Source organism: Phalacrocorax carbo, chromosome 1 (genome assembly GCF_963921805.1).
Source record: "Phalacrocorax carbo chromosome 1, bPhaCar2.1, whole genome shotgun sequence".
Lineage (NCBI taxonomy): Eukaryota > Metazoa > Chordata > Aves > Suliformes > Phalacrocoracidae > Phalacrocorax > Phalacrocorax carbo.
This window is the reverse complement of record NC_087513.1, coordinates 134,387,870-134,415,627: the sequence shown is the minus strand read 5'-3', so window position 1 is coordinate 134,415,627 and position 27,758 is coordinate 134,387,870. Positions and strand designations below refer to the sequence as shown.

The following is a 27,758-nucleotide window of genomic DNA, read 5'->3' as shown; positions in this document are numbered from 1 at the left end:
TATAACACCTATGAATCCAAAAGACAAAAATTGCCTATTTTTAGTCACTTTAATACTGTTTGTCACAGGACAAGACAGATGAAGACATGGATTACATGGCAAGAGAAGTTCAGTTAAGGAATCAGAGCAAAACAGTTAAGTTTGCTCAGCTGGGAAACAAAAAGGAGAAATTAGCAAACAAAGGTAGACTAAAAAATGGATGATCAGTAAGTCCTAGAAGAAAAAAAAAAAGAAGAAAAAAGAAGATAACGAAAACACTCCTGAAGCCAGAGGAATAGCAAAAGGTGTAAAGAACAGAATAAAGGATGCAGAGAAAAAAGAACTAACAAACAAAAATATCATTGCAAAAAAAAAGTCAGCCTAAATGACAGAGCCCTTTCTCATGTAGGATCTACAAAACTGGCACTCCATAGGAGGTAGCACCCTTTAAGAGAAAGACCAGAAAACAGACTTTTGGTTGCAAAGGAAATCCAGTGATCTTCTTTCAAAATCAGCCTTCCAGACTGTAGGTAGAATTGTTCATGTCCACAACCCTCAGAATAATACAAGAAACTGGAGATCAGGTGATTTCCACTGAAATTCTCTTATCCCTAAAGGAAGGTGAAATTCCAAGAGTACTGAAGAGCTCTCCAGGTGGTCTAAAGAACCATGAGGAAGTTTGACCACTTGGAAGAAGTCACAGGAACGTGATTCTTCCAGAAGGACAAGCTCCATTTGTGTAGTAGCAAAATCACCCTCCTGACTTCAGAACAAGACAACTAGAGATTTTCAGTTAAATGATGGAGTCATTTGAGAAGAACTCATGTAATCCCTTAATCTGCTCTTAGTGTACAAGAACACTGGGAAAATTACTGCAGTGGATTAAAGTCATTGGTGGGAAGATGGCTGAACCACCTGGTGGGAAGTATTAATCTGGTGAAGGTGGTAGTCAGGTAAGCCGTAGCAAAAGCTGGTGTAATCACTTGGAAACACCCGGTATTTCTGAAACTAAAGAAAGGTGAGCAACATAACATAGACATGAGAACGCAGGTAACACAATGGAAGAGCAACAGGAATTTCATCTTTCCTCCCTCACTGTTTTGGGCAGCATCATTGTTGAGTTGAATGAGATGGACTTCGCAGCTCCATCGATAGACTAGAGTGAACAAGTCAGCCCTCCGAAAAAGAAACCATGCCTTATTGAGAACTCCATGAATCACTCTAGCTTTCAGCTAATTACTAAATTGTCCAATCAAAATATCCAGAAAATACATTAATCCTTCAATAAAATTGTCATGAGATAGAGAATGAATAGTTCAGCTATATCCTCCAAAGAACTGGAAAGCTAGTGCTTGTATACCCTGAATTTACAAACGCACAAGGAATAAGCACAAGAGGAAAGGCAGTCCAGCTTAGAGACAACTCATTTTCCCTACTGTTCACCTGAATTTTAGCCAAGAGTGAGAAATGTTGGATGTGACCTGAAGATTTTGGCAAGGAAATAAAGATTAGGGGGATCCTCTTCTCAAAGAAATTAGAAGAGGTATTGGTCTATTCATACACTGACACTCTTTGAATTACAGCACTGTATTTCTAATGTATATAGCTGAGAGTCTGAATACCAAATATATTCAAAGTAAGACAACTGGGGGTAAAAAGGAGACAGAAACCCTTTACCTCGAAGGGAAGAGATCAGAACAAAGATGTACGGAGAGCCTAGGTATTTCTTTTCTACCAGTTTGATCTAATAAATGACACTACTTCCTGTACAAGCCTTGCCTCACTTGCACCCTTAGGTCAGCACACTTACAACACTCCTGCCTTTCAAAAGGGATGTCTATGGTGACTCGCTGCTTGCTCTTACACAAGCAGATGTGGGATTCATCTCACCTACCCGCCGCCCATCGCACCACATAAAGTTGGTTATCTAAAACCCGGCTGCTGCCTGGGCAGGAAGACGGCAAATTCCAGCAGGTAATGAATTTCCCCCTGCCTGTCTCCAACGCCTGTGCCAGCGGGGGCTGGCTCCTTCTCCAGATACCTGCCATCATCCCCCCCCATTGAACAACCACCTTAAAGAACTAGCATGTACTAGACGACCAGCTTATGCACAGTTAAAGGTCAGCGAGACCCATGCAAACCTCACCTCCGGAGTTATGCAAGTGTGGAAGCAAGTCAGAATCTGCAAACAATCCAATCTATCTGTTAAGTTTACAAGAAAAATGCGTAAATTCAGTACAACGGTAAATTCAGATGTATAACCACATCTTGCCTTTACTTTTCTTCCCTTAACAAAGAATATCCACCTTTTATCCAACTATGTCAACACTAAAATAATTAGGAAAAACTGTGGAAGCCGACATACTACTGAGTGTCATAAAAGATGTACAGCAAATATGCTGAAATGAGTTTAATGATAGCAAGTCAAGCATTTAAAATATTTAAATAGTGTTTCATTTAAAAAAAGTTTGTAAACACATTTTCTTTTGAGATTGATGGTTCTTACATCTGTTTACATGAAGTCTGTATTTTACTGGAGTATCAAAAAGATGCAACTTCACAATTATGTGTTTATAAGCCTAAGCATATATGAAAAAAAAAGGACTAGCGAAGAGAAATAAATACCAAAAGGGGAAAAATAAGTTTATTTTAAAAAGATGCAGAAAAAGTTGACCACAAAAATAAGTACATTACAGTGTAGTTACCTTCTTACAGATCTATTCACAGCCCCGGAAACACAATACAAAAGATGAATCCTACGTTCATACTTTACTTGATACTTGTTCGGGCTTAACACACAATTTTCCATTATCAACGTGCTGTCCACTCCTTACTTCACAGTGTCTGCATATAATGTATTGGAAACACAATTTCTCCTTGTGCCCGTGGGAAGGAATTTCATTGTTGATCAATGGACCCTTCTATGAAAGGGGAGGGGGGAACCTTCTACATAGGAGGGTTTTGGGTGTTCCCCCTTCCTCCACATAGGAGGCTCCGCTCTGTGCAAGAAGTAACTCAGCTCTCCGGTAACACTTCCTTAGTATTTCACAAGGATCAAACGTTACCTACAAGCACAACTGAAACAGACTTATTTAAAGAGTTAGAGATTTTTTTTTAAAGAGTTATTTTATTAATTTCTGAATACGTATTCCTAAAACGCACTCATTATCTGTTTGCTTTTTTCAGTTGTTGCTGTTACTGTATTTAAACCTTTCCATTTTACCCACTGATGCTTTTTAAAAACTAAATGATTCAGTGACACCATCCCTTACTCCACTGCACAAGGCTGGTAAATTAATCAGTCCCGCAAAGAGTTACGCGCAACACAAGCTGTGTTACTTGAGAAACCGCATATTTGTAGTTAATCCAGTTCCAGATTGAATTTTCGTGACAGCTTCTGCAGAATGTTTTTTAATCATCATCTTTCTCAAAAAAAAGTCCAGCCACCAGCGATGAGAAGCAGCAATATGGAGTGTATTTCTATACTTGCTAATTGTATGTTTCCACATAAAAACTGAAGAATAACCATTCCTTATGGGAAGGTAAGTAAACTTCTAGATAAACTGTAAATTTGTCTTGTAAACAAGACTATAACATGGTTTAATTAGGTTATTCGTAAGAACTCAAATGTTCCACAAAAGAAAACTGAGAAGTACTTCAAACAGATTCTCATAATCCTGTTGCAAATTTGATTTCTGTTGTAGGTGTTGCAGGAAACCAAAGAGAAATAAATGAGAATCAACAAATATATTATTAAAAATATATATATAAGATTTCCCTGGAATGATAATCAGCATTTTTAAAAAGTTGTTACTTTTTTTTTAACATTCAAGTCTGTAACTTTGAAAAGTAAAATATTACCTTAATTCCACCCATTTATGCATAATCTGTGTGGCACCATTTTAGCTGACCTCCACTTCTAATGCAGTTTGAAAAATTCAAATTGTATTACAATGCATTTTGTATGCTATGTATCAAAGGCTAAAAATTCTAGTAAAACAAAATAGACTTTGCATATGGCATTTATTTCACTTTACCTTTCTCTGTTTCATGAAAATATGTTCAATGAAGTTATAAAATGTCAGATGTTAGGGTACATCTCTATGCAAACAAGATGATATTGACACTAGCGTTTTAAATACTGCCTGCCCTTCAAGGGTTTGGAGGCAGCATTTTCATATTGCACAGTTTTAGAATTCATAGTGTCCAACACTATGTAATACTCAGAGTCATAAAATTGCAGAAGTTTTAGTCTTCAGTGATGCTGGAAAAAGAAATTAACCCAGTGCATTAGGCAGGGGGCAGTTTTAGAGGTGGTTGACATAAATGAGATAAATGCCTCCTCTCACACATGTGTGTGTTGTGCTGCCTATTGTCCCAGGACTACTTAGCACTGCTGACAGAGGCAAGGACCCACTTGGTTGGTTGGTTTTTTTTCTCTCTCTCTCTCTCTCTCCAGGAAAAGCAGATCTATTGCCTATTTCCATTTAAGGGATACCATCTCAGGATTTAACTTGCAGAACCTGTCTGAAAGTGCCTCTGATGAGGTCTAGGTGAAATCACGCACACTAAACACTGTCCCTCCCAGGGATGGACCGAAATGCCATTTTGGTCATAACTAAGGCGTCATTTTGGCCATAACTGGGGGTGGGGCGGGCACAGTGGGGGGCAGGGGGAGAAGAAAAGAGGGGAGGTTGGAAGGGAGAGCAAGCACGATGGTACTTGTTAAGCCCTTCACAAATTTCTCTCTCGTGTGGGCACACACACACACACGTGTTACTTCATGCTTTGGCATAGTTTGCTGGAGGAGTTTTCAGGCCTGAGCTGTTTCTGAAGGCTACATTATCTCTAAGTAATATAATATCTTCACCTATGTACTTTTTTTAAAAGCGCCATAAGCTTAATTCACTTTCACACATGTAAGTGAACAGGACAAATTTAGCACCTCTGAAAATATCAAAAATTCATTATGGAGTTTCAATTTAGCAACAGGATGATCCAATTTTGACTAGGGAAGAACTTCAAAATAATAACACTGTGCAGGCAAAACTCACTGGGACACAACTGTTAGAACTAAGTCTCTGAAATTTCCATAGTAATGGACTTCATGACTAATTTCAAGTGCCATTTTCATCTTAGAAAGAAAAGGTGTGCTTTGTTGGATTTTTAATTAAATATTTTTAAGTTGGTCTCAAAATAAAAATCACAGTAAATACCAGGAAATAACAGCGACTACTGTAGGCTAATAATTTTTGTGTTTTGCCTTCCCAAATACCACTAAAGTTTACAGTCACTTTCTGTAATATTCAAGGTGTCAAGAAAAATCTTGTATTTGTCTAAAAGGCTTTTGACACATATAAAAACCCTTGTTCTCCTCCCAGTTTTAAGTGCAAAAGAGATTTCCATAAATTTGCATGTATTCAAAACTAAATGAAAACATAATCCTAAATTGAGGTAGCACATTTAACAAGTTTCTTTCCAAGAACTGCAGAAAGAAACTGAAGAATTTTAAGAGTAATGTCTCTATCAGCAAGCATTAAAACCGTTAGTGACTGATGCATTCTCTCCTCTCCATTTGAGCATTTGAGGAGCTTGGAACTTCTTCTTTAACTCTTCCTTTCTTCCCCAAAAAATACTGTTTAGTCCATGCGCCTTTAGGTCCTGTGGCATCTACTGCAACATCAATAATGGAATCTGGAGTCATCCACCTCAGAAATGCCAAGAAAAGGAAGTTCAGAACAGCAAAAAGAGCAAAAATATACCCAGTCACTGGGCCACAGTGAGACATTAGTCTGTTAAGTCGCTCATCCATTGGTAAAACCACTTCATCTGCAACCCTGTCATACACCTAAATGGAGAAGACACAGAAAGTAAGACCTTAAAACCATGTTGCTTCTGCCTCAAAAATCAGGCAGTACTTTGTCAGCGTGCAAAATACATTTTCTATTCCTAACTACTAGGTGGGAAAAATATTTTTCAAAAAAAGCTGTGCAAATTGTAAATTTATGAGTACTGTTCTAGAGATTTCATTGATTTATTTAAGGAGAAAAAGGAAAAGAAACATTCTATTTTTCGATGGACCTCTAGAGTATTTCATTAAATAGGAAGGCTGTATAATTTGTCTCTTGTGTAATGTTATGCAGAGAGGGTTGAGGTTTTCTTAATTAATTGAATGGGTTCTAATCACATATTCACACCAGTCATAGGAAAAGGCTGAACATACAATTACTAGATTTTCTACACAAAGACGGTTGAACTTACAAAAGAATTGGTAATCTTCCAAATCTCAGTATTTGAACAGCCAAGCAAATCATAACAGGGTACCGATTTTGATGTAAAGAAACACTAGTATTTCTTAGTAAAATCCTTAAAATACAATGAATGTGAAAAGCAAATACATGCTACTAGTGACTTCATATACATATTAACCACAACCACTATTAAAAAAAACAAACAAAAACAAATCCAAAACAAAAACAAAATTTAAAAAAAAAAAGACAACTTAAAAACTATAGTCCTGTGTTTATACAGAGCTTTTTCCTTGAGAACATTACGGACCTCATCCTACAGGTAACTTAACAATGACCTAGCAAACAACTAACTGGCTGAGGTACAACCTAAGTTCCATGCATATTTCTTCCAATCATACTAACATTTTCCGTCACAGAGCTGGTGTGGGGTTGGTTTGTTTTTGTTCTGTTTTGTTTTTAAGAAAGGGCAGTAAAGGAAACAGAAATCTAGACTAACTTCTACAAAAAGCTTTGCAATTGAAATGTTGCTTTCAGTTACAAAATTATAAGAGGAATTATACTGATGGTACCTGAAGACAATAAAATAAGTACATGATACTTCAAGGAGACTTAAGAGACATATCCAAGTACACTACAATGTAATTAAGAGGCACGTGATTCAGCTATTCTCTTGCCTAAAACACAGAGGCTGAAGTTAGAAGAGACACATCTCCACAGGCATTTGTAACACTATTGCAGTTAACATCCTTCACTAACAGCAGAGTTTTTATGCTGAAGCACAGTTCTAATTCTGAAATGAGACTTCTAAAGTGTGATGATTTATCTTCATTACATACATAGCTTATGTAAATTCAGCTATGTTCAGCCTACCGGCATTAAACCACCTCTCATAATTTTAAACCACTTGTTCGCACGTGGCAGACCAAACTTTGTCATGAACTCTGTCTTTTCCTTTTCATACATCTTATACAGCATGTTTTCCAGTTATGCTAGACGACTGGAAAAATATATTAGTAGAAATGGAACTAAAGATCTAGACTGCACTTCAGAATATTTATCAGCAGTTATGTCACAGAAAAAAATGCAAATAGAAAAACCCCCACCTATCTAGGGATGTACTTGGGGGGGAAGTATTTTCTGAACCTTTTTAAAGCACGTGTGTTTGACAGGAAACACACTGAAAAATTACCCAGAGAACATACATAGTAATGTTGCAAAGCAGCAGCTGTTTCAAAAATGTACTTTGTGAGAATTTAAAAGAAGTGGTTATACGTACTTTCTCAGTTCTCTCTGCTACATTCCTCCATGTGTAAAATGTCTTTACTTTATTATGAACAGTTTCTGGAGATGGTAGTGTTCCTGATCTGAGCTGGGCAATCGCTTTTTCTAATCCATCACACAAAGATTTCACAGAGGGTTCACATAAAATAATGAGATTTTCTGGAAGCACCTCAGGAATTCCACCAACTCTTGTACTCACAACCTTTGAAAAAAACAAAAGAAAGACCACATATGCCACAAAACAATAAAGTAGAATGATGACACTGCTATTACACTGTTTAGATGCAGCACTTAAGATGGATGAATAGGAAAAAAAAATACGAGTGGTTGCCATGAAAGGCAAAAGACTGATACCATGCTTTGGGTATTTTACCTGTACACAACTGAAGGTCTAGGCCCTAGAAAAGACCTGGCATAGCAGATTAGCTTTAATGATGTTCAGAGTGATTCTTTGGTAGCACGGTAAGACAGAAGACTTGGTCTAATGAATGTTTTATGAGACATCTTTCCTAAAGGTGTCACAGTACACAACTAAACCTGTGTAATGGGATTTTGGACTTTCTCTCCATAGTCCCTCATGAAAACGGTTACCTCTATTTGGAGAGGACAGTTTTACCATATCCACCTTCAATTTACAGTTTCTAGGCTACTGAACATTTACAAGAATATTTTTAGAAGTTCAGTAATTTTAATCTGATTTATTAAAGGGGAAATCAGAAATAACTAAGACTCACATCATGCAATCATCTCTAAACAGCAGGCAACAATAAGAAAACTGCAGAACTTCCTCAACTCTTGAGAGGAAAACAGGTGACAGGGGAATAACTACCAGAACTAGGCAGTAACTACTGTCAAAAGATAGTGGAGTGGAAAAACAAAGTCCCTCACATATTTTACATTTCTTGTATATTAAACAATACACAACTTTTATCAGTTTGTATTTTAAAAGAAGTTTCTTGATATTTTAATGTGAGAATCTAAGTTCTTTATGGCTGTTGGTTTAACTTTTTTGAGTTGTCAATCTGAGTTGTAAATTAGACAGAGACGGCTTTTACTGTTCTTTCTCTCCCCAAGTCTTACCCTGAATCCCTACATGGTGAGGCAAATACATCCTCAGTTACTGGAAGAAAACTAATGCCAGTTCTTGGTGCAGGAAGCAAACAGTTCTAGTACAATGTTTAGTCTGTTAATTCAATATGCCTGATGAATAAGACCAAAGTCACCCATGCTCACGAGCGGTTTTCTGCAGCTCCTCTTAAAGTACTGTCAAAGTAAACCTTCCTGAACATCAACTACCCCAAAACTCTGTAAAGCAGTACATACAAAATAGCATTTTGCAGAGGCAGTCTGGTTAGTTCAGAGAACTGAGAATTAGCAAATCTACATATTATTTCCAATTCCGCACCAGTTTCTTCTGGGAGCTTAAGTAGTTTTGGTTAACCCTTTTGTCTCAGCTTCCAGGCAATGTATAAATCGGGATAATATTTGTTCACCTTTGTAAAGACAGAGCCTCAAATGAAATAAAATGCTACAGGCATATTATTTAATCATAAACTTTGTTTAAATTGGATATATGCGTTCCAGGCAGTTGAGATTTTTTTTTTTTTTACCTGTAAACCACAGCTTGCTGCTTCCACAATTGCCATACAAAAGGCCTCAGTGAGGGAAGTGTTGAGAAAAATGTGCCCCTGGACTAGAACATTTCTAACATCCTGGTGTTCCAAGGCTCCTAGGAGACGTACCCTGCATGTAAGGAAAAAAAAAAATATATCAGACAAACAGTAGTTTTAGACTGTAATAATGCTGTGTCATGTTACACGTATTCTGAAAAATGTACTGATGGTTCATACTTATATAGTGAGAGAAGGAACACAGACATGTTTGTTCCATTTACTATTCCTTCATTGCTGGAAAAAATTAAAGGAGACTCTGTTTCTTAATTTCACACTAAACATCTGAAAATACACCTGGGGGGAGAAGTTGCTCTGTTTGTTTTAATGGCAACTGCCTTCAAAACATTGTTACTGAGCTTCCTAGTTCTGCAAGAGAACATGGTTTCATGCAGTTAACAATTCAGATTTGTCATCCTTTCTTTGTTTAGATGCATTCTCTGAATTTTCAATGTGAGGTCTAATCAATTCCAAAGCCTGAGGGGCACAAAAAAGTATTTAGGATACAATGACCAGGACGTAGCATTTTGAAGAGGTATTTGGAAACAGAAAGGGGCGAAAAAAGAATGATACTATTAAACAATTTTATTGCCCATCCAGAGGAATCACTGACTGAAGTATAGAATGGGGAACAGAAAACAGAGAAAAGGAAACGGAAAATTAAGAATCTTGCCCTGGCCACATAAAAACTGTCTGAACAACAAGAAAACCCCAAAGAAATACACAAATGCATCTGCATCACGGAAACATTTTGTTAACACAGTAGCACCACAGGAACATGTTTGTAGTACCACAAGAACGCATACTAGATAAGCACTACCCTGAAGACTTTCATACTGAAATAACAAAATAAATTACTAGAGTCATCCTCATAAGCAGCAGTGACATGAACTGGATGTCTAACTAACACCTTATGCGATTTGGTAACAATTGATTCAAGCATCACAGTTTCAGAGACGAATATGATATATTTACGTCTAAGTCAGCTTTTCTCTGACTCAAGTGAAGGTTCATACAGGGTCTATTTCTACAAATTAACTTGCAGGATCATAATCTAACTCCATAAGTGTTCAGCTAGCATCTGGCCTATCTGCCTTGCCTTCAACAGTTCACATCTTCTCCAGCCTCAAGTTTTTGGGGTTTGTGTTTTCTGGGCGGGGGGGGGGGGGGGGGGGGGGAAGGCAGGCAGAAAGGTTGTTGCTATTGTCTTTCCCCGCCCCAAAAGTACACTGAAGGATCACAGACATGCAATGAACGAACCTGTCATGCAGTTGGTATCTTTCCCGGACTTCTTCCAGTACGATCCGTTTTGGTCCTTCTCCTCCAACTAAGAAATGTAACTCTGGATATTTCTGACAGAGCTCAGGAATTATACCACTAAGCAAATCTACACCTAAGAGTACAAAATTTAGGGCAAGCCGTTATTGTATTTGATTTTAGAAGTTACCACGATGTAGCCTATAACTCTATTCAAGAGAAGAAAAAGAAAAAATGTCTCCTGAAGACAGTTGTGCTGCTGAACACAAAATTCTGAAAAAAAAAAAAGAGACAACTTGTGATCTATTAGAAGACAAATGTGAAGAAAAAAAAAACACACTGAAGTTGCCGTTGCTTGATTAAATAAAAAACAGTTAAACCATTTCTAACAGAATATACAGATTGGGGCCTAGGTCATATCCCCAGTACATGCCAAACCTTCCATTTTACAAATTTCAATCTTCAATATCTTCAGTATTACAAAAGAAATGCATCTCTGAACCCAACATGCACAAACTGAAACGTACATTTCTTCTTGATGCGCGGATGCAAAAGCTCAGAACCATCACAACTCCCATTTAAAATCCGGTCCGTACCACAGGTACAGCGTAAGTGGTACCTAACCGAGACCTTTCTTACCATACCCTAAAGAGAAAAATAACCAAAATAAACTTACGTTTTAGCCGCCATTACCTTTTCTGTAAACAAGTCTGCTGACAACAACGATTGTTATCGTACTGTCATCCCTCCTCGATGGGTCTGGCGTGAAGTCGGTGGGATCGACAGCATTGGGGATGACAGAGACTATGCGAGGGTCCAAAGCTGCCCGCAGCACCGTGTTTTCCTTACTCGTGTAGGAGACGCAGATGATGTGGTTCGTATCGCACAGGGACACCGTCAGCAGTTTGTTGGTAAGCACCGAGCTGACATCAGCGAACCCGAAGAGGGAGTGGTCCGTGAACACCGTCCGCAGCCCCATGGTCTTGGCGTGGAAGAGGGCGTCGTGGGCCATGGCGGAGAAGGAGCTGTGCGCGTGGACAACGGTGACCCTCTCCCGCACGAATATGTACCTGAGCAAGGGCAGGCTGTGGAAGAGCGTCGTCGCCGTCGACTGGTTGTACATGACCTTCAGGGGCAAGTAGTAGACCTTCAGGCCGTTGGTGAGGTAGCGGACGCCCTTGCGGCGGCCGTAGGCGTGCGTGACCACCAGGACCTTGTGGCCCCGCTCGATGAGGCACTGCGACAGCTGGTACACGTGGCTCTCCACGCCCCCCATGTTGGGGTAGAAGAAGTCCGACACCATGCAGACGCTGTGCGCCTCCCCCGCCGGGACACCGCCGGCCGCCATCCCGGCACCGCTCCTGCCGGCGGAACCACAAGGCGCCATCACTCGCCCGCTCGGGCCCCCCGCTCCCCTCACCGCCGACGTCGCGTCCCCCGTCCCCCCGCCGCCGCTGGGCCGGGCCCGGCCATCCCTCCCCCGCAGGCCGCAGCGCGGCCCCCGCCAGCAACGCGCAACGAGGGGCGGCCGCCGCGGGTCCTTTAAGAGGGCGAGATCACCCCGGCAACCGGCGGCCGCCTCCGGAGGGGGGGGGGAGGGGGGGCCGGGGGCGCCCGCGCGCGCCTGTGCACGTACCCGCCGGCTGCCGGCGCTCCAGGGGCGCTCCCCGGCCCCCCTCCCATCGCTGGGTGCGGCCGCCCGGTCACCACAACAACCGCACGGCTGCTCCGCCCCTCCCCCCAGCCCCTCCAGCGCCGTGGCCAATCGCCGCCCGACGCCGCGTCACGCGGGAAAAGAAGCGGCCAATCGGAGCGGCCGCGGGATGTCTCGCGCGCGCGCGGGCGGCGGGGAGGAGAGACGTGACGGAAGCGGGGCGGGGCGGGGCGGGGAGGGGTGGGAACCTTGGGCGCGCGGCGGGGCTTGCCTCAGGGCCCCACCTCAGCCCCTCTCGCGGTGCTCCGGCGGCGGGGAGCCCGCTCCTCTGCAACAGGGTTGCCCCCTCTGCGGCAGGAAGGCCGCTTCCGCTGCTTGCTGTCCAAAAATAAAACCTTGTACGCAAAAAAAGCGTGGTCCGAAGTGTTGAAAAAAGTGAGCTGCAGGCTGTAAGGTGGTAGAATTGCCTTAAAACTCCAAAGGCTTTGCCCCGCCCCCAAGGGAGAAGCTCTCCTGTTGCGCTTTTTGGCTCGGTCACAGCTGGAACTCCCAAAAAGTTCTCAAGTCTTCTGCCGCAAGTGCTGGAAGCTTGCTCTCTCTACATGGAAATAAAAATACCGTGATTTTTACAGACAGTTCACAGAATCACAGAATGGCAGGGGTTGGAAGGGACCTCTGGAGAGCATCTTGTCCAACCCCCCTGCTTGAGCAGGCACACCCAGAGCAGGGGGCACAGGAACACGTCCAGGTGGGTTTTGAATGTCTCCAGGGAAGGAGAATCCACAGCCTCCCTGGGCAGCCTGTGCCACTGCTCTGGCACCCTCACAGGAAAGTTTTTCCTCATATTGAGGTGGAACTTCCTGTGTTCCAACTTGTGCCCATCGCCCCTTGTCCTGTCGTTGGGCACCACTGAAGAGTCCTACCCCATCCTCCTGACACCCACCCTTTAGGTATTTGTAAGTATTGATGAGATCCCCCCTCAGTCTTCTCTTCTCCAGGCTGAACAAACCCAGGTCTCTCATCCTTTCCTCATAAAGAGAGATGGGGTTCAAATGCTTGAGCTTTGAGAAACATGGCTGGGTTGTGTGAGTTGTGCTCTGACACCCCAGGCTGGCATCACTTGGCTGTATATTTCTGGTCTTCTCAAGGAGCTTTGCAATCGGCTGTTAGCAGCTCCAGCACCCGCCCAACTGCTGCTGACTGCCAAGAATGGTGTTACCTCACCAGGCTAGGGTTGTTTGTGCCTTCCCTGTATGTTCTCAAAATTATGTTTGGCAGCTACTTCTCCTTGCCAAGATTTCTGGCACGAATTTTGTCAGATTTGATTCTGTCATCACTCCTATGCAAATACATGTGTCATGACTGACAGTACAAGCTGACCTAGGCTGCAGCACTGGCTGGATTCCTGGGTAGGTCGAAGCTTAGAAAGGCAGGGTTTGGAGGCGCTGACCCCAAGAAGGACCAAGATAGAAATCAGGCACTTAATTCTGGGACTGGAAGACATGAAAGACGTTTATGTGCTGCATAAGAAATACATTCCTTGTTGTCTGAATTGTTCTCGTGTGTTCTGAAAGGCGAGACCAGTATTGGCAAATCTGACTTCATCATCAGGTGCTCTTTCAGGGTGGCAAGAACCTGAATTTCCGGATGAGAAGCTGAGTATGAGGCCAGAAGTGGGGAGGCTTCTCACCTGCAGCAGCAGATATCCTGCTGTGAAAGAAGAGATTGGAGATGAAAGGGCCATGGGGATCCTAGTTCTCAGGAGAAACTGCAGCTTGAGTGTAAAGCAGTTGCCTAAAATTCCATCTAGAAAAAAATAAATTAAAAAAAAAAAGTAGTGCCAGGATGCCAGGAGGAGGAAAGTGCTTGGAGGTTCTCAGTTGCAGCACCCCATGATGTGATCCCTGGTAAATGACGGTGGTGACCTCCCTCAGTGTCAGGCTACCCTGAAGAATAAAGCTGTACTAGTGACTCCAGTGTGTAGTAATTGGAGTTTAATTAACATGTAGTAAAAAACCGCTAGTAAATAATGCTTATCATCTTAACTATTTGGAAAATTACTTTTTTTTTTTTTTTTTTGTGACTTGTTCTTGTGTGCTGTCTAGAGAAGTTGTAGTTCACAGAATCACAGAATCACAGAATGGTAGGGGTTGGAAGGGACCTCTGGAGATCATCTTGTCCAACCCCCTTGCTTGAGCAGGCACACCCAGAGCAGGGGGCACAGGAACGCGTCCAGGTGGGTTTTGAATGTCTCCAGGGAAGGGACTCCACAGCCTCCCTGGGCAGCCTGTGCCACCGCTATGGCACCCTCACAGGAAAGAAGTTTTTTCTCATATTGAGGTGGAACTTCCTGTGTTCCAACTTGTGCCCATTGCCCCTTGTCTTGTTGGGCACCACTGAAAAGAGCCTGGTCCCATCATCCTGACACCCACCCTTTAGGTATTTATAAGTATTGATGAGATCCCCCCTCAGTCTTCTCTTCTCCAGGCTAAGCAAACCCAAGTCTCTCAGCCTTTCCTCAGATGGGAGATGCTCCAGGCCCCTATTCATCTTGGTAGCTCTCCACTGGCCTTGCTCAAGCAGTTCCACATCCTTCTTAAACTGGGGGGCCCAAAACTGGACACAGTACTCCAAATACCGTCTCACCAGGTCAGAGTAGAGGGGGAGGATAACCTCTCTCGACCTGCTGGCCACACTCCTTTTAATGCAGCCCAGGATACCGTTGGCCTTCTTGGCCACAAGGGCACAGTGCTGGCTCAGGGTCAGCTTGTTGTCCACCAGCACTCCCAGGTCCTTCTTCACAGAGCTGCTTTCCAGCAGGTCATCCCCCAGCCTGTACTGGTGCCTGGGGTTGTTCCTCCCCAGGTGCAGGACCTTGCACTTGCTCTTGTTGAATTTCATGAGGTTCCCCTCGGCCCAGCTCTCCAGCCTGCTCAGGTCTCGCTGGATGGCAGCACAGCCTTCTGGTGTATCAGCCACTCCTCCCAGCTTGGTACCATCAGCGAACTTGCTGAGGCTACACTCTATCATTGTATGACTGTGTTGAACAGGACTGGACCCAGCACAGACCCCTGGGGAACACCACTAGTGACAGGCCTCCATCCAGACTGTGTTTCATTGATCACAACCGTCTGAGTTCTGTTGCTGAGCCAGTTCTCAATCCACCTCACTGTCCACTCATCCAACCCACACTTCCTTACCTTGCCTGTGAGGAGGCTGTGGGAGATAGTGTTGAATGCTTTACTGAAGTCAAGATAAACATCCACTGCTCTCCCTTCATCGACCCAGCCAGTCACACCATCGTAGAAGGCTATCAGGTTGGTCAAGCACGATGTCCCCTTGGTAAATCCATGTTGACTACTTCTGATAACCTTCTTGTCCTCTACATGCCTGGAGACAACCTCCAGGATGAACTGCTCCATCACCTTTCCAGGGATGGAGATGAGGCTGACTGGCCCATAGTTTCCCAGGTCCTCCTTCTTGCCCTTTTTGAAGATTGGAGTGACATTTGCTTTCCTCCAGTCCTTGGGCACTTTCCCTGTCCTCCACGACCTTTCAAAGATGATGGAGAGTGACTCAGCAAGAACATCTGCCAGATCCCTCAGCATTCGCGGGTGCATCCCACCAGGGCCCATGGATTTGCGAGGATCCAGTTTGCATAGGTTATCTCTGACCCAGTCTTTCTCAACTGATAGTAAGTCTTCCTTCATCCCAATTTTTCCTCTCTTCTCTGGGGGCTGAGATGCCTGAGGGCCAGCCTTAGCAGTAAAGACCAAGGCAATGGCAGCATTCAGTAACTCCGCCTTCTCTGCATCCTGCGTTACCCGGGCCCCTTCCTTGTTCAGCAGTGGGACCGCTGTATCCCCAGTCTTCCTTTTACTGCTGATGTATTTAAAGAAGCCATTCTTGTTATCTCTGACATCCCTTGCCAGATTTAATTCCAAGTGGGCCTTGGCCTTCCTCATCGCATCTCTGCATACCCTGACAACATTCCTATACTCCTTCCAAGTCGCCAGTCCCTCTTTCCACACACTGTGAACGTACTTCTTTCATCTGAGTTTCTCTAGAAGCTCTTTGGTCATCCATGCAGGTCTCCTGGCTCCTCTGCCTGACTTCTTCCTCCTGGGGATGCACTGATCTTGAGCTCGGAGGAAGTGGTCCTTGAATACTGCCCAGCTTTCTTGGGCCCCCCTGCCTTCCAGAGCCCTAGCCCATGGCATTCCTCCTAGCAGGTCTTTGAAGAGGCCAAAGTCAGCCCTCTTGAAGTCCAAGGTTGTAACCCAACTCATAGCCCTGCTTCTACCTTGCTGTATCCTAAACTCAACCGTCTCATGGTCACTGCAGCCAAGGCTACCCCCAGCTCTCACATCCTCAGCCAGCCCTTCCTTGTTTGTTAGGATAAAGTTGAGCAGCACATCTCACCTCATTGGCTCCTCCACCACTTGCATCAAAAAGTTGTCCTTGATGCTCTGCAGGAACCTTCTGGATTGTGCATGGCTCACTATGTTGCTTTTCCAGAAAATATCAGGGTGAAGTCCCCCATAAGGACCAGGGCCTGCGATTGCGAGGTTACTTCCAGCTCTCTGTAGAAGGCTTCATCAACTACCTCTTTTTGATCAGGTGGCCTGTAGCAAACGCCCACAACAGTGTCACCCATATTTGGCTGTGCCTTAATTTTTACCCACAAGCTCTCAACCTGTTCTCCTTCCACTCCAAGGCACAGCTCGATGCATTCCAGTTGCTCCCTCACATAAAGAGCAGCTCCCCCACCTTGCCTTGCTGCTCTGTCTTTCCTGAAAAGCCTGTAGCCATCTATGACCACATTCCAGACATGTGAGCTATCCCACCATGACTCTGTGATTGCAATGAGATCATGGCCCTGCGACCGCACACAGACCTCTAGTTCCTCCTGTTTATTCCCCATGCTGCCTGTGTTGGTGTACAGGCATTTCAGAAAGGTGCTTGAGCACACAGGATTCCCCAGAGGGGTGTACGAGGACCCACTACAGCTATGCAAACCCTTGAGGTAGTTGGTCACCAGGTTGCCATCGCATGAGGCCACCACGGCACCTTTATCACTGCTCAGGTTGTCCTGTCTTATTCCCCCATTGTGTGTGATGGCATTAGCGTTGCCAGTTTGTCCTCCTCCCCCCAAGAACCATAGTTCTTGGTATGCAAGCTTAAAAAATCTGAAGAGAAATTGTAACTGGTGTACAACATAGCAGCCCCTCTCTTCAGCGAAAGAGGCGGGATTTGTCATGTTCCACAAGCGGAAGCTGGCCAGCCACCATGCAAGTACAGAATACTGGCACTGACCTACAAAACCTTCCACAGGACAGATCCCCTTAGTCTCAGAAATCTCTTTTTATGCCACAGCAGTTGTGATTTTTTGTCCCTCTATATTTATCTGAACTATGAAGAGGATTTGGCACTTTCTCAGCAGCTTGCCAAGGGCTCTGAATGTCTTTCTGAAGGAGGTCAGGAAAAGCATTGTGGCCAAGCCTTCCTGCCTCTGGCCCAGCATGTTAGCTGTGGTGGTCTGACATCTGTGTTCTTCATTAAAGATGTGTAGTTGTGCTTTATGTCACACCTGTCAGTAGTACAACTCAGTCCCCCTATATCAACAGCCTCCTCCTGTTGTCATGTTCAAATGGCCTTGAAAAATATGTCTTCCAAGGATCCTAGGAAAAACCTTAATGGAAAGGGAAAGAATCTTTGCCACTGCAAAGCTGGCAAAGGTGCTGCTAAATTTTCTGTCCATGGCTGGTTCACAAGGATGGGGTACCACATACTTTTTGCTGGCTGTGTTGTTGTGGTGTTTATTCATAAAATTGTCACTGATCCTGGGCAGATCCAGTATCTGTCCTGCCCTGATCTGAGGTGAAGCTGTTGTGAAGGGACCAACAGTCGAAGAGAGAAACAAATTTTCTTCCTTTCTACGGGCCTGAAACTCAATGCATTCACTCCCTCATTTAAAGCACGTACAAGGTCAGAATGAGACTGTGGGATATGCAAAGGAGAGGGTACGGATGTTAAACCAGTGACAGCAGAGTAATTACTGCTTCCAAGCCTGGTCCTCTAATGCTCCCTAAAGCACCCTCATAAATCGAGTTAATGGAGAGAGAAGATGGAGGATACTTAGAGACTCCAATGGCTTTGTTCTGGTAGCATATGCCGTCGTGCCTCAAGGAGACCACTTCGGTGTTCCTGAAAAGGCAGAAAAACTTTCTGCCAGGTGCCTCTCCCTCGCAGCTTCCTCTCATGCTGAGTTTGCTACTCTGTCCCCAGCCTGGCAGATGATGTTGCTTCTATTCCATGTCCCTCTTGAGCAAAAACTATCAGTTCGGTGCAGTGGCTTTGTTGTGTGTAATAAGCTGTTGTATTAAATTAATGCATTTGTTTACACTTAATATGCCTAAAGCCTGATATCTATTATTTCAAAACACTAGTAATTGACAAAAACAGGCGATCAGTTGTTTACAAAATGGTTCACAAGAGAACTGGGAAGCAGTGCTGCTCCAGAGCCTGATGCCACAGTGAGGGAGCCGTAGTGCTCCTGGAAAAGAAATCTTGTGACGTGGAATAGTGGTGTGAGAGTGCACAACTGGCTCACAGCAAAGGATGTTTTCTCTCCTACGATTCACGAAAGCAGAAACTGTTGGAAGCCCCAAGTGGAGGACATTAGTGAAAAATAGTACTGCTGGATGGAGAATTGTGGCCTATAGGTGCAAGCATAGAGGAGATTGGTAAGTGAAACCAAGCAAGAGAGAGTCAGAGACAGCCTAACACCCTGTTTGAAAAACCACAGTGATTTCAGGTTCTAATTAAATATGCTCCAAAATGAGGAGGAAAGCAATATTTGGAATCTTGTCCTGAAGGAAAGGATGAACTGTCCTTCCATTTGGTTTACTTTTATATGGTAAGGCTGGAGAGCCTGTCACTTCTCCTAAGACTCCTGTGAAGAGGGAGTGAGGGCCCAGCTGTCTACCTCAGCAGTTACTTTTCATGCTAGGAATTAAAACCAGGATCTAAGAGGTTTCTATAGTACCTTAAAAAGGTCGCTTTTGCCTTGTTTCTACTGCATGCAGCCAATCCCGTACATGGCTGCAATACCACCCAGAAAGCAGCCAAGAAAAATCATGGGTCTCTTATTCAAGCACCTGGGTTTTTCTTAGGAACTTTCTCTTGTATTTGTGAAATCCCACAGAAGCTGGCTGAAATGGCATGTTAAGGTACTTTTAAAATGAAGGTTTCAAACTGAAAGGTTAACAGACTGCAGTGTAGTCCATGAAGGAAATAACCATTAAATGCAAACTGTAAAAATGGTTTCTTTTCTTTAAGCCGGATTTCTCTCTTAGGTGCCAGAAAAGAAGTTGTTTTCCTCTTTACAGGCACATCTCCCTTCCAAGAAGGTCGGAACTCATCAATGGCAGATGAATTTACTAACAGAAGTGAGAAGTTGATTGGCCAGTCTGTGTGTCTTAGGTCTCACATCTGTATGTGACCTGTGCCCTTCACGCCCACCCTGAGGTCTGGATCAGTCAGTCACCCTCCATGTACTACAACGCTCTCCCATCCCACAGCACACCTTCCCTTCCCTCTCAAATCAGGGCAGTGAGGGTGGGGAGGAGCACGAGGATTTGGGAACAGTCGGGGGAGAGGGTATATCCCAGGAGTGGCTTCCCATCTCCCAGGTCACGTCTCTGTCCTTATCAGTACAGGACCACTGCTCTCAGTGCATTGACAGTTGCTGCAAATAGTCCTCTTTTCCGCCACCTAGGCCTAAGTTGTTCACCACTTCCATGCAGGGACCATTTTGGCACCTGAACACCTGGTCTCAGAGTCCTTCCCAATCCCTAGCAGGAGCAGTTGTTGCAAACAGAGCCTGGGTGCTGGCTGTCTTCTGCCTTGTCAGCCAAGTCAGTGATCCAGCTTAAGGGCTCCCTGAATGGGGCAGAAGAAATTCCTGGGCGCACAATCCAAAACGACAGCTGTCCTCTCCCTGTCATTTGAAGTCAGTAAGAAGGACCTTTGTACTGCCAGACCTAAGGGATATGTGCCCTGCAGCCAGCGCACAACCAGCACCAGCTCTCTAGCAAGTCATCTGGCTCATTTTACAGAAATGCAAGCGTGTGCCTATATCTGATCTGGATCAAACGAGATACAGTGACACACAGTTCTGGTATCAGTTATTATCAAGCCACAGCCTGTTGACCAGACTAGGCTTGGGTTTACTCCCCCCCCCCCCCCCCCCAGCTTGGCTAGATTTTACTATTTATTTATTTGCAGATCTAAATTTCTGTTTCTGCAGCCTTGAGGCTACATCAAAGTGCTTTAGCATTTATGCATCAGCTGTGTTAGAAGAGGAGGCCTGTCTTAGAGGTCTTCTGTTTGTACCTTTGTTATCCTGAAAAGCTGGATCGTTCGCTTGGTTTGCAAAATGCCAAACTACACACAGAGCGGAGGTATTTTATTTAATTCATTTTTGTGCAAAGATTGGTGCTACTAGGTGATAACTCCACTAAGCTAGCACACCGCAGCTAATAATTGGTTAATTTCTTTCTCACTTCAGCTTAAAAGGTACAGCTCTCTCTTAATTTACCACACATGCTCAGATTGTGAGGGGCTTATTTGAGGGGGGCTTTCCTGGCCTATAGGCTTGATTTTTAGTTTTATGATGAGGATGGCTCACCTGAAGGGCACTTTGTTTTAGTTCTTATCAACATCCCAGTTAGCTCTCCTTGACTATACACTTTATCACCCCGTTCTCATAGTCTTCTGGGTCAGGATGTTTGCTTTGACCAGTCTCTCAGCAATCCTCAAGGATGTAGTCTTAAAAAAAGTGCTTCCCTATCTCTCAGTTCTCTTCTCTGGTGTCAGACTCTGTTTTGCCAAGCTCACATGGTTCATGTAGAAAATTAGTTAGTAGAAAATTCAAAAAATTCCAAAAGTTCCATTTTCTCTGGGATATCACCTTTAAGACTGTACTTGATGAACTCTTAAAAAATCCTGGGAATTTATGTTGTAGAGTCAATACAAACTGAAGTCCCAGAACTCTCAGATGAGTTTCAGTATTATAATGCTAACAAAATGGTTTTAACTGAAAGTTCAACAAGTGTAAGGACTTCTCAGTGGAGGGAAAAAAAGGTGCAGTGACAACAGCAGATGGAGCTGTTGGAAACTTAAAATGTGTTTGTCCTAGTGCAGTGCAAAATACTCTCTGTGCAAAGCTGAAGAACCTGCACCTGGTATGTGATATTTCCTACTACTAATGCTCCTACTACACATCTGCTCCAGAACATTATCAACACTGTTCTCTGATACCCAACAGTGTAGTACCTGCCTGTTTTGTATAGTTTGAATTAAAAGAAAACTGAGTTTCTTACAAAAACTAAACATGAACTATCCAATATTTTGATCATTTATGTCCGGATTTAAACTGTAAAGCAAGAATAATTCATTGTAGTTATACTTGAAAGTCCATGAAACAAAGTTTCCTTTCCTTTAACTTGATAGTGTTATTGTAACCTTAAATATCTAAAGATTAAAAACAAGGTGAGGTCCATGGAGGAAGCAGTAATTTTAATTTGACTGTTAGAACTCGCAAGACTCAGAGAGGCTTCCAGGCATGCAAACCCTGCTTGAGGTTTGAAACGGAAGACACAGACCTCAAGCTTTCTGTAGCTTGGAAATAAGTGCTCTGAGTTTAATTTAATTAACGTGGAGCAGAGCAAGGTGATAAGGTGATTGGCCTCAAGGGGACAGGTAGAGAGGGAAAGGCAATTATTAGCTGTGGAATCTTTAGGAGCAAGCTGTGGGTGGTTTTAAAATAGGATGCACAGGGAAATGCCAGATCAGAGAGGCCAGATGATTTTAAAGGAGTTCTCACTAGCTACTATGAAGAAAAATTAACTCTATCCCAGCCAAAACCATGACATATGCCTTTGTTATTGAGCTACAGGAAAATATTGCTGTTTATTATGAAGACGATATTGATAAGTGTTGCATAGTACTTATGAATACATTGAGCTTTTCCTTGTGTTTCATCACTTGTATTGGTAATTTTATTCTGAGAAGTAAAGCTAAATAACTGCTATGCAACCATATTTGAGTGTTCAAACACAATTCTGAAGAGTTAGCCCGTTCACAGGGAGTGAGAAATGCTTTCCCGGGAAAGAAAGAAGAGCAAAGGAGGCACGTGAGTGCACTTAGACAGTGGGATCAGGGGTCAGGGGAAAGTTTTGGGTAAATGCTCTGCCAGTGAGTCACCTAACAGCAACTGATGGGTCAGTCCGGGTGTCTTGCATCATGATTTCAGCTGGACCTGTGACACTAGGCCACACGTTAGAGATACAACCTTCACCAATTCAAAATACCACTTAGCAAAGCAAGTGGGGCAGAAGACTAGGTGGAACATTTCCTGTTTTGTTACCTTCTTTTCTTGTCACTTGATTTGTAATCACACTCAATAACTGGATATTTCTTATGTAACCACTGTTATATTTTTAAATATATAGAATATACTAATGCAGACTAGAATTACATCATTGATTATGTAGCCATTAACATTTTAAAGGTAGGTTTTGATGTTTAAGAAATGAAGCAATCCATGCTCTCAACCTGGGGGACCTTTCACATTGAGTAGTATTGTAAACTATGATAAAAGTGGAAACGAAGAAGGGTGTTAATGGCATAGAAGTCAAAATACAGACCACACCCTGACATCATCCTTTTATATACTTATTTTGCTTTATTGGCTAAAGGAATGGTTTCCGTTTAACTTAATTTAAAACAGACTTTCCCTCCCACCCCAAGTGAAAAGTCTTTATTGAAGTTTCTGAGTCACTGCTGATGTAACAGTCTGACAGAAATAAAATGAATGGCAGTACATCATTTGTAACCCCTGACTTGTTTGGTTTTTGATGTAGAGTGTAATAAATGAGAACATAGATTCACTTGTCCTGGTAACCACCTTGTAATTCCAGAGAGACCAATTCACTCCATGAGTCCAAAATTAGAAGGCAACAGCCTCTTCGATATTTTAAAATTGAAATGTAGTTATCAGTTATTTAGAAAGGAAACTGGTAGCTGAAGGAGCTTCTACAAACTTTGTTTTGGGGTTTCAAGGTTTCCTTTTCCTTTTTTACACTACTGTAAGGCAAAGTAACTCTTGATTTAAATAGCATCACTCCTGGCTTACAGTGGTACAAGAAAACAAAACAAACCAAAACAAACCCCAAACAGTTTCACATGGTTTTTGGCTGGAAAACAGGAAGGGACCTTAAGTGTCAGCTGGAGTTGATGCCCAAAGCATACATATAGATTTATACATTTGCAATGTATATGAGTATGATAGGATTTATATATGGTCTGTCAGCCTTCCTGTGAATAATGCTTGCTATAAACAAAGTCACAGTACATGACATATGATGACTTTCAAAGTAAGTGGTAGCAGTGCTTTCAAGATTTACTTGAATTTCTTCCGTGTCACCAGCATTTTGTAAGAACACACATACATCACTTAGTCCTTCGAGGAGTCAAGTACTTTTTTTGCCAGTAGATAAAGAACTCCTGACTCTTTCAAATGTGGTGTATTTTGTCATTATTCTCACTCAGTCTTTTTCCCTGCCCTCCCCCTGCAAAAAGCACATGCAAGTGAAAGCTAGCTACTCATAAAAACTGGTGTTTTTAGAAATTTCCTGTGCATTTGTTTAGAAATAACAATTATTATTTAAGCATCCTCATACCTATTATACACATGAATATGTATAATAGGCCATAATCCAAATATCACATTAAAGACCTCCCTCACTATATAAAACTTAAGACACACTATAATAGGAAGTTTTAGCATTATTATTCTGGCTATGAAATCTGTAAATCATGTCCATATGCTTAAAAAGCAAGTCACGCTGAACACAGTAATAAAAGGCATTTCGAACTTGAAAGAGAACATTCCTCTGCTCAGTAACCTTCCCTCTGAGAAGGTCATTTAGTCATAGGTTAAGAGCTAATGACATTAGTTAAAAAACAGATCTGCTATCAATTTTACATACCCAAGTCTTCTGAATTGTTATATTAAATCTCTGTTATTAAATTCTGATGTATCAGTGTGAAAGATAACATAAAGCATTACTATATAAAATTTGTTGAATATGTTTAAATGGTTCAAAAACTCAGAATTTCTCAAATAAAATAACATTATGAGTTTTTATAAATCCTCATCAAATTTGAATTATCTGCTTGTGTTTGCATTTTCCCCCAGAGCCTCCTTTTAGTCATGGTTTTCCAGGTAAAGGATTCATGGCTGTGCCATGGTGTTAGTGACAGCCGGATCTTCTTGGGGCTGTGGCAATGAAGACCATCATGCAGCACTGGCATTTACAGTGTTGTGCTTAAACTCTTGAGCTTTTCCACATAGTATTTCAATGAATGTTACAAATATGCAGTGTATGCTCTAGCTTTGGTCATTTTCTAATCATACAGGAGAGCAGGATGGAAAAAAGCAGCACCCGGCAATGCAGAGACTGGCACAGGGCGTTAGGAGATGATCTGCTAGGAGGGGAGTTTATTGTAAAGGAAAGAAGCTGTACGATCCCATGCTGCAAACATAGCAGTGCACGAGAGCAGTCGAAAACGTAGGTGGGTCAAGGCTTCAGAAGGTGCAAGTGCCTTTCTTGTACAGGAACCAACAGGAGGGGAAGGATGGCCAGTGCTCATACTAAAGCAATTGATTTGTAGGGCTAGGGAAAGATATTTTCATGTTCCTGCACAGGTAAATATGAATCAGGTAAATTCAGAGCTCTTGGGCATCTGTGCTTTTCTGCCCAGGACAGTGCCATGTATTATAGGATAGAATCATAGAAACACAGAGTGTCCTGAGTTGGAAGGGACCCACAAGGATCACAGAGTCCACCTCCTGTCCCTGCACAGGACAACCCAAAATTTACACCATATCTCTGAGGGTGTTGTCCAAGTGCTTCTTGAATAGCATCAGGCTTGGCGCTGTGACTGCCTCCCTGGGGAGCCTGTTCCAGTGCTCCACTACCTTCTGGGGGAAGAACCTTTTCCTGATACCCAACCTAACCCTCCCCCGGCACATCTTCCTGCCATTCCCTCGGGTCCTGGCATTGGTCGCCAGAGAGAAGAGATCAGCACCTACCCCTTGTAGCTGTACGCTTCTACGGGAGAACTTATCTTGGGCCGCATATCTCCGGGACACAGGGCTCTACCCACCCTGGGGACAGCGATGCACAGACATCAATATGATGGATACAAAATGTCCGTCTATTTGGCTGCGTCACACGCTTATATAGCTCTTGCGGTTCCTGTTCCTGCCACTCCTATGGGGAGGAGTCTATCTTTCCGTCACATCCCGTGATCTTCCGGTCGCCGATCCCTGTCTATTCCCCTACACCCCTCCTCCTCACCTGGTGAGGAAGCTGTAGACCATGATGAGGTCTCCCCTCAGTCTCCTCTTCTCCAGACTGAACAAACCAAGTGACTTGAGCTGCTCCTCATACAGTTTCTCGTCTAAACCCTTCACCAACTTTGTGGCCCTCCTCTGGACACTCTCTAGTAGGTTTGTATCCCTAATATACCCTAAAATCCCTAATATACCCTAATATGCCTATTTACCTAAGCATTTCATATAGTGATCTGCAAAAGGATCACACAAAATTTTGACATTAAGGGTTAAATTCACCCAGAGGCTTAGGCTGAACAAAGCCTGTGGACATGTCTACATCTTGCCCTTCCCATTGTGATCTTCAGTCCTGAGTGAGACCTCTAGGCACAGGTCTGGTTTTTAGTGGTCTAGGGAGGTGTCAAAACTTCAGATCAGGGTTCACAGTGGTGGTCAGCAATGGTATTTTTCTATCCCAGTTATCAGATATCCTAACGACTACTGCACTTTCCTGGCAGTTGGGTGGCTCATGTCCAAATCCCTCTCTGCCTCAGTGAGAAAAGCTTTTGAACATGGTTTTCTGCCCCTAGGTGACTGCTTTATCTAAAACCCTTCTGGAGTTGAAGCAGACATATTTGCCTCTCAGACTGGAGTAGTTCTGTTTTATAAAAAATTAAAAGTATATCTATTGACTGGTCTGGACAGAAAACTGAGGAAGCCACTACAGATCAATATTGATGAGACTCAGGCATAATTAATACAGGGTTCCAGTTGCTAAACTTTAATTTAAGAAAAGCTAGAAAATGCAAAAGCTTAAACTCTTTTCCACAGAACTTAGCTGTACAAGTACTGTGATATAGTTTCACACAAAGGTGTAGTTTTACTCCATGTGCCTCTGGTGCCACCAGTTCAGTGTATGGTTTGCCTCTGCAGCTCCCTGGCTGTCTGAGGAATGTGCTAATGGTGTAGCCTATCCGCAATCCAACCATGAGGTTGGGGTGCCCCCGACTGAGCTAGGCAAGGAGTGATGGGGCAGTTCACTCCTTTTATGGGCCCTTGTGTAGCTCAGGGACTTCACCCACCATGTACGTGTGTCTGAATTTAGAGCCTCTCAGAAGAGGGAGGGAAATGTAAGAGTGTGCTTCTGCTGCCAAACTGGCTCACCTGGTTTTGCACTGGGATCACATTCCCCTTCCTGCCCATGCAGAGTGCATGCTGGTTGCATGTGGCCTGCGCTCTGGAGGACAAACCATCAGCAGGCGAGCCCAGTGCAGACCCGTAGGTCACCCTGCTGCAGGGGCTCCACCCAGTACGCTCACAGGTCAGACTGTGTTGCTTGGTCAGAAGATCCCAGGCCAGTTCCCAGCACAGATAACAAAAACAGGCTGCTGGTATGTTTGCACAGACCTAGATTGCAGACAGCTTAGGAGGTGCTCGGAGCAGTCGTCCAGGGTTGAATCCTAAATGCCTTACTCAGACAAAAGACAGATTAAATTGTATGGTGCTTTGTCCAGCAATTTAATCAATCTTACAGGATTTGGCTCTAATTTTATTTTCAAGTAATCTATTTTTTCCCCTATATAAATGTAAAAAAATCTCAGGTTCACATCAAAAAGCCATTTTCTATTCCCTGTGTTTTGTCAACCTTTCCATCTCTGTAGCAGTTGTTTCATTTGCTCTATTCCCTTCATTCACACTGAATTGTAGACTTGGAGAATTCAGCAAAGGGGAAAAAATGATTCAGTCATTAAGACTATCACTTCCAGTTCAGGATTATTGCTCACAATATTTTCTCTGGTCTGGCTCAGTCCAGACTTCAGTGGCTCAGAAAATAATGCTGTCCTTGTACTTGATTTGGTCAATCACTGCTACTTGGGCCTCACTCTGGTGAAAGGAATTTCAGTGCAAAGGAGACATTTTCATAGCATGGTGAGCTAAAAGGAAAACCACATTTTAGTGAATGGTGCCTTTCCAAAAATCACTAAGAGTTGGTACTAATGTGGCTCTTATCCCCTTAGGGAGATTAACACACAACACCAGGAACAAATAAATAAATTACACATGGTTGTCGGGGCAGACATGGGAAAAATTATTCTTCTTTACTGAAACTGTTGGATCAAGTGACCTTGTTTCGACCTGGGTTTGGGCAGAAGCCAGTCCCAGTGGGACAAACATAAGAAGGCTGTACTTGAGATGGCTTTGGGGTTTTGCTTATTTTCTTTTTGTTGGGCAAACTTTTAAAATAACAGAGAAAAATCAAA

The 27,758-nt window shown here is 43.1% G+C and overlaps 1 protein-coding gene across 3 annotated transcripts; it reads right to left on the bottom strand.

Annotated features, from left to right (window-relative positions):
* Positions 1–2,601: 2,601 nt before the first annotated feature.
* Positions 2,602–12,183, bottom strand: PIGA (phosphatidylinositol glycan anchor biosynthesis class A). Of its 3 annotated transcripts, none has more exons than XM_064475027.1 (6): positions 12,075–12,183; positions 11,132–11,799; positions 10,442–10,574; positions 9,122–9,254; positions 7,507–7,713; positions 2,602–5,827 (listed from the first exon to the last, which is right to left on the bottom strand). In XM_064475027.1, exons 1-6 carry the CDS (start codon positions 12,119–12,121, stop codon positions 5,525–5,527), a joined length of 1,491 nt encoding a protein of 496 aa, XP_064331097.1. In that variant the 5' UTR covers positions 12,122–12,183; the 3' UTR covers positions 2,602–5,524. The 3 variants fall into 3 exon arrangements, with proteins under 3 accessions (XP_064331097.1, XP_064331112.1, XP_009506108.2); XM_064475042.1 differs by having other exon boundaries at positions 2,602–5,687; XM_009507813.2 differs by lacking the exon at positions 12,075–12,183 and having other exon boundaries at positions 11,132–12,057.
* Positions 12,184–27,758: the final 15,575 nt, after the last annotated feature.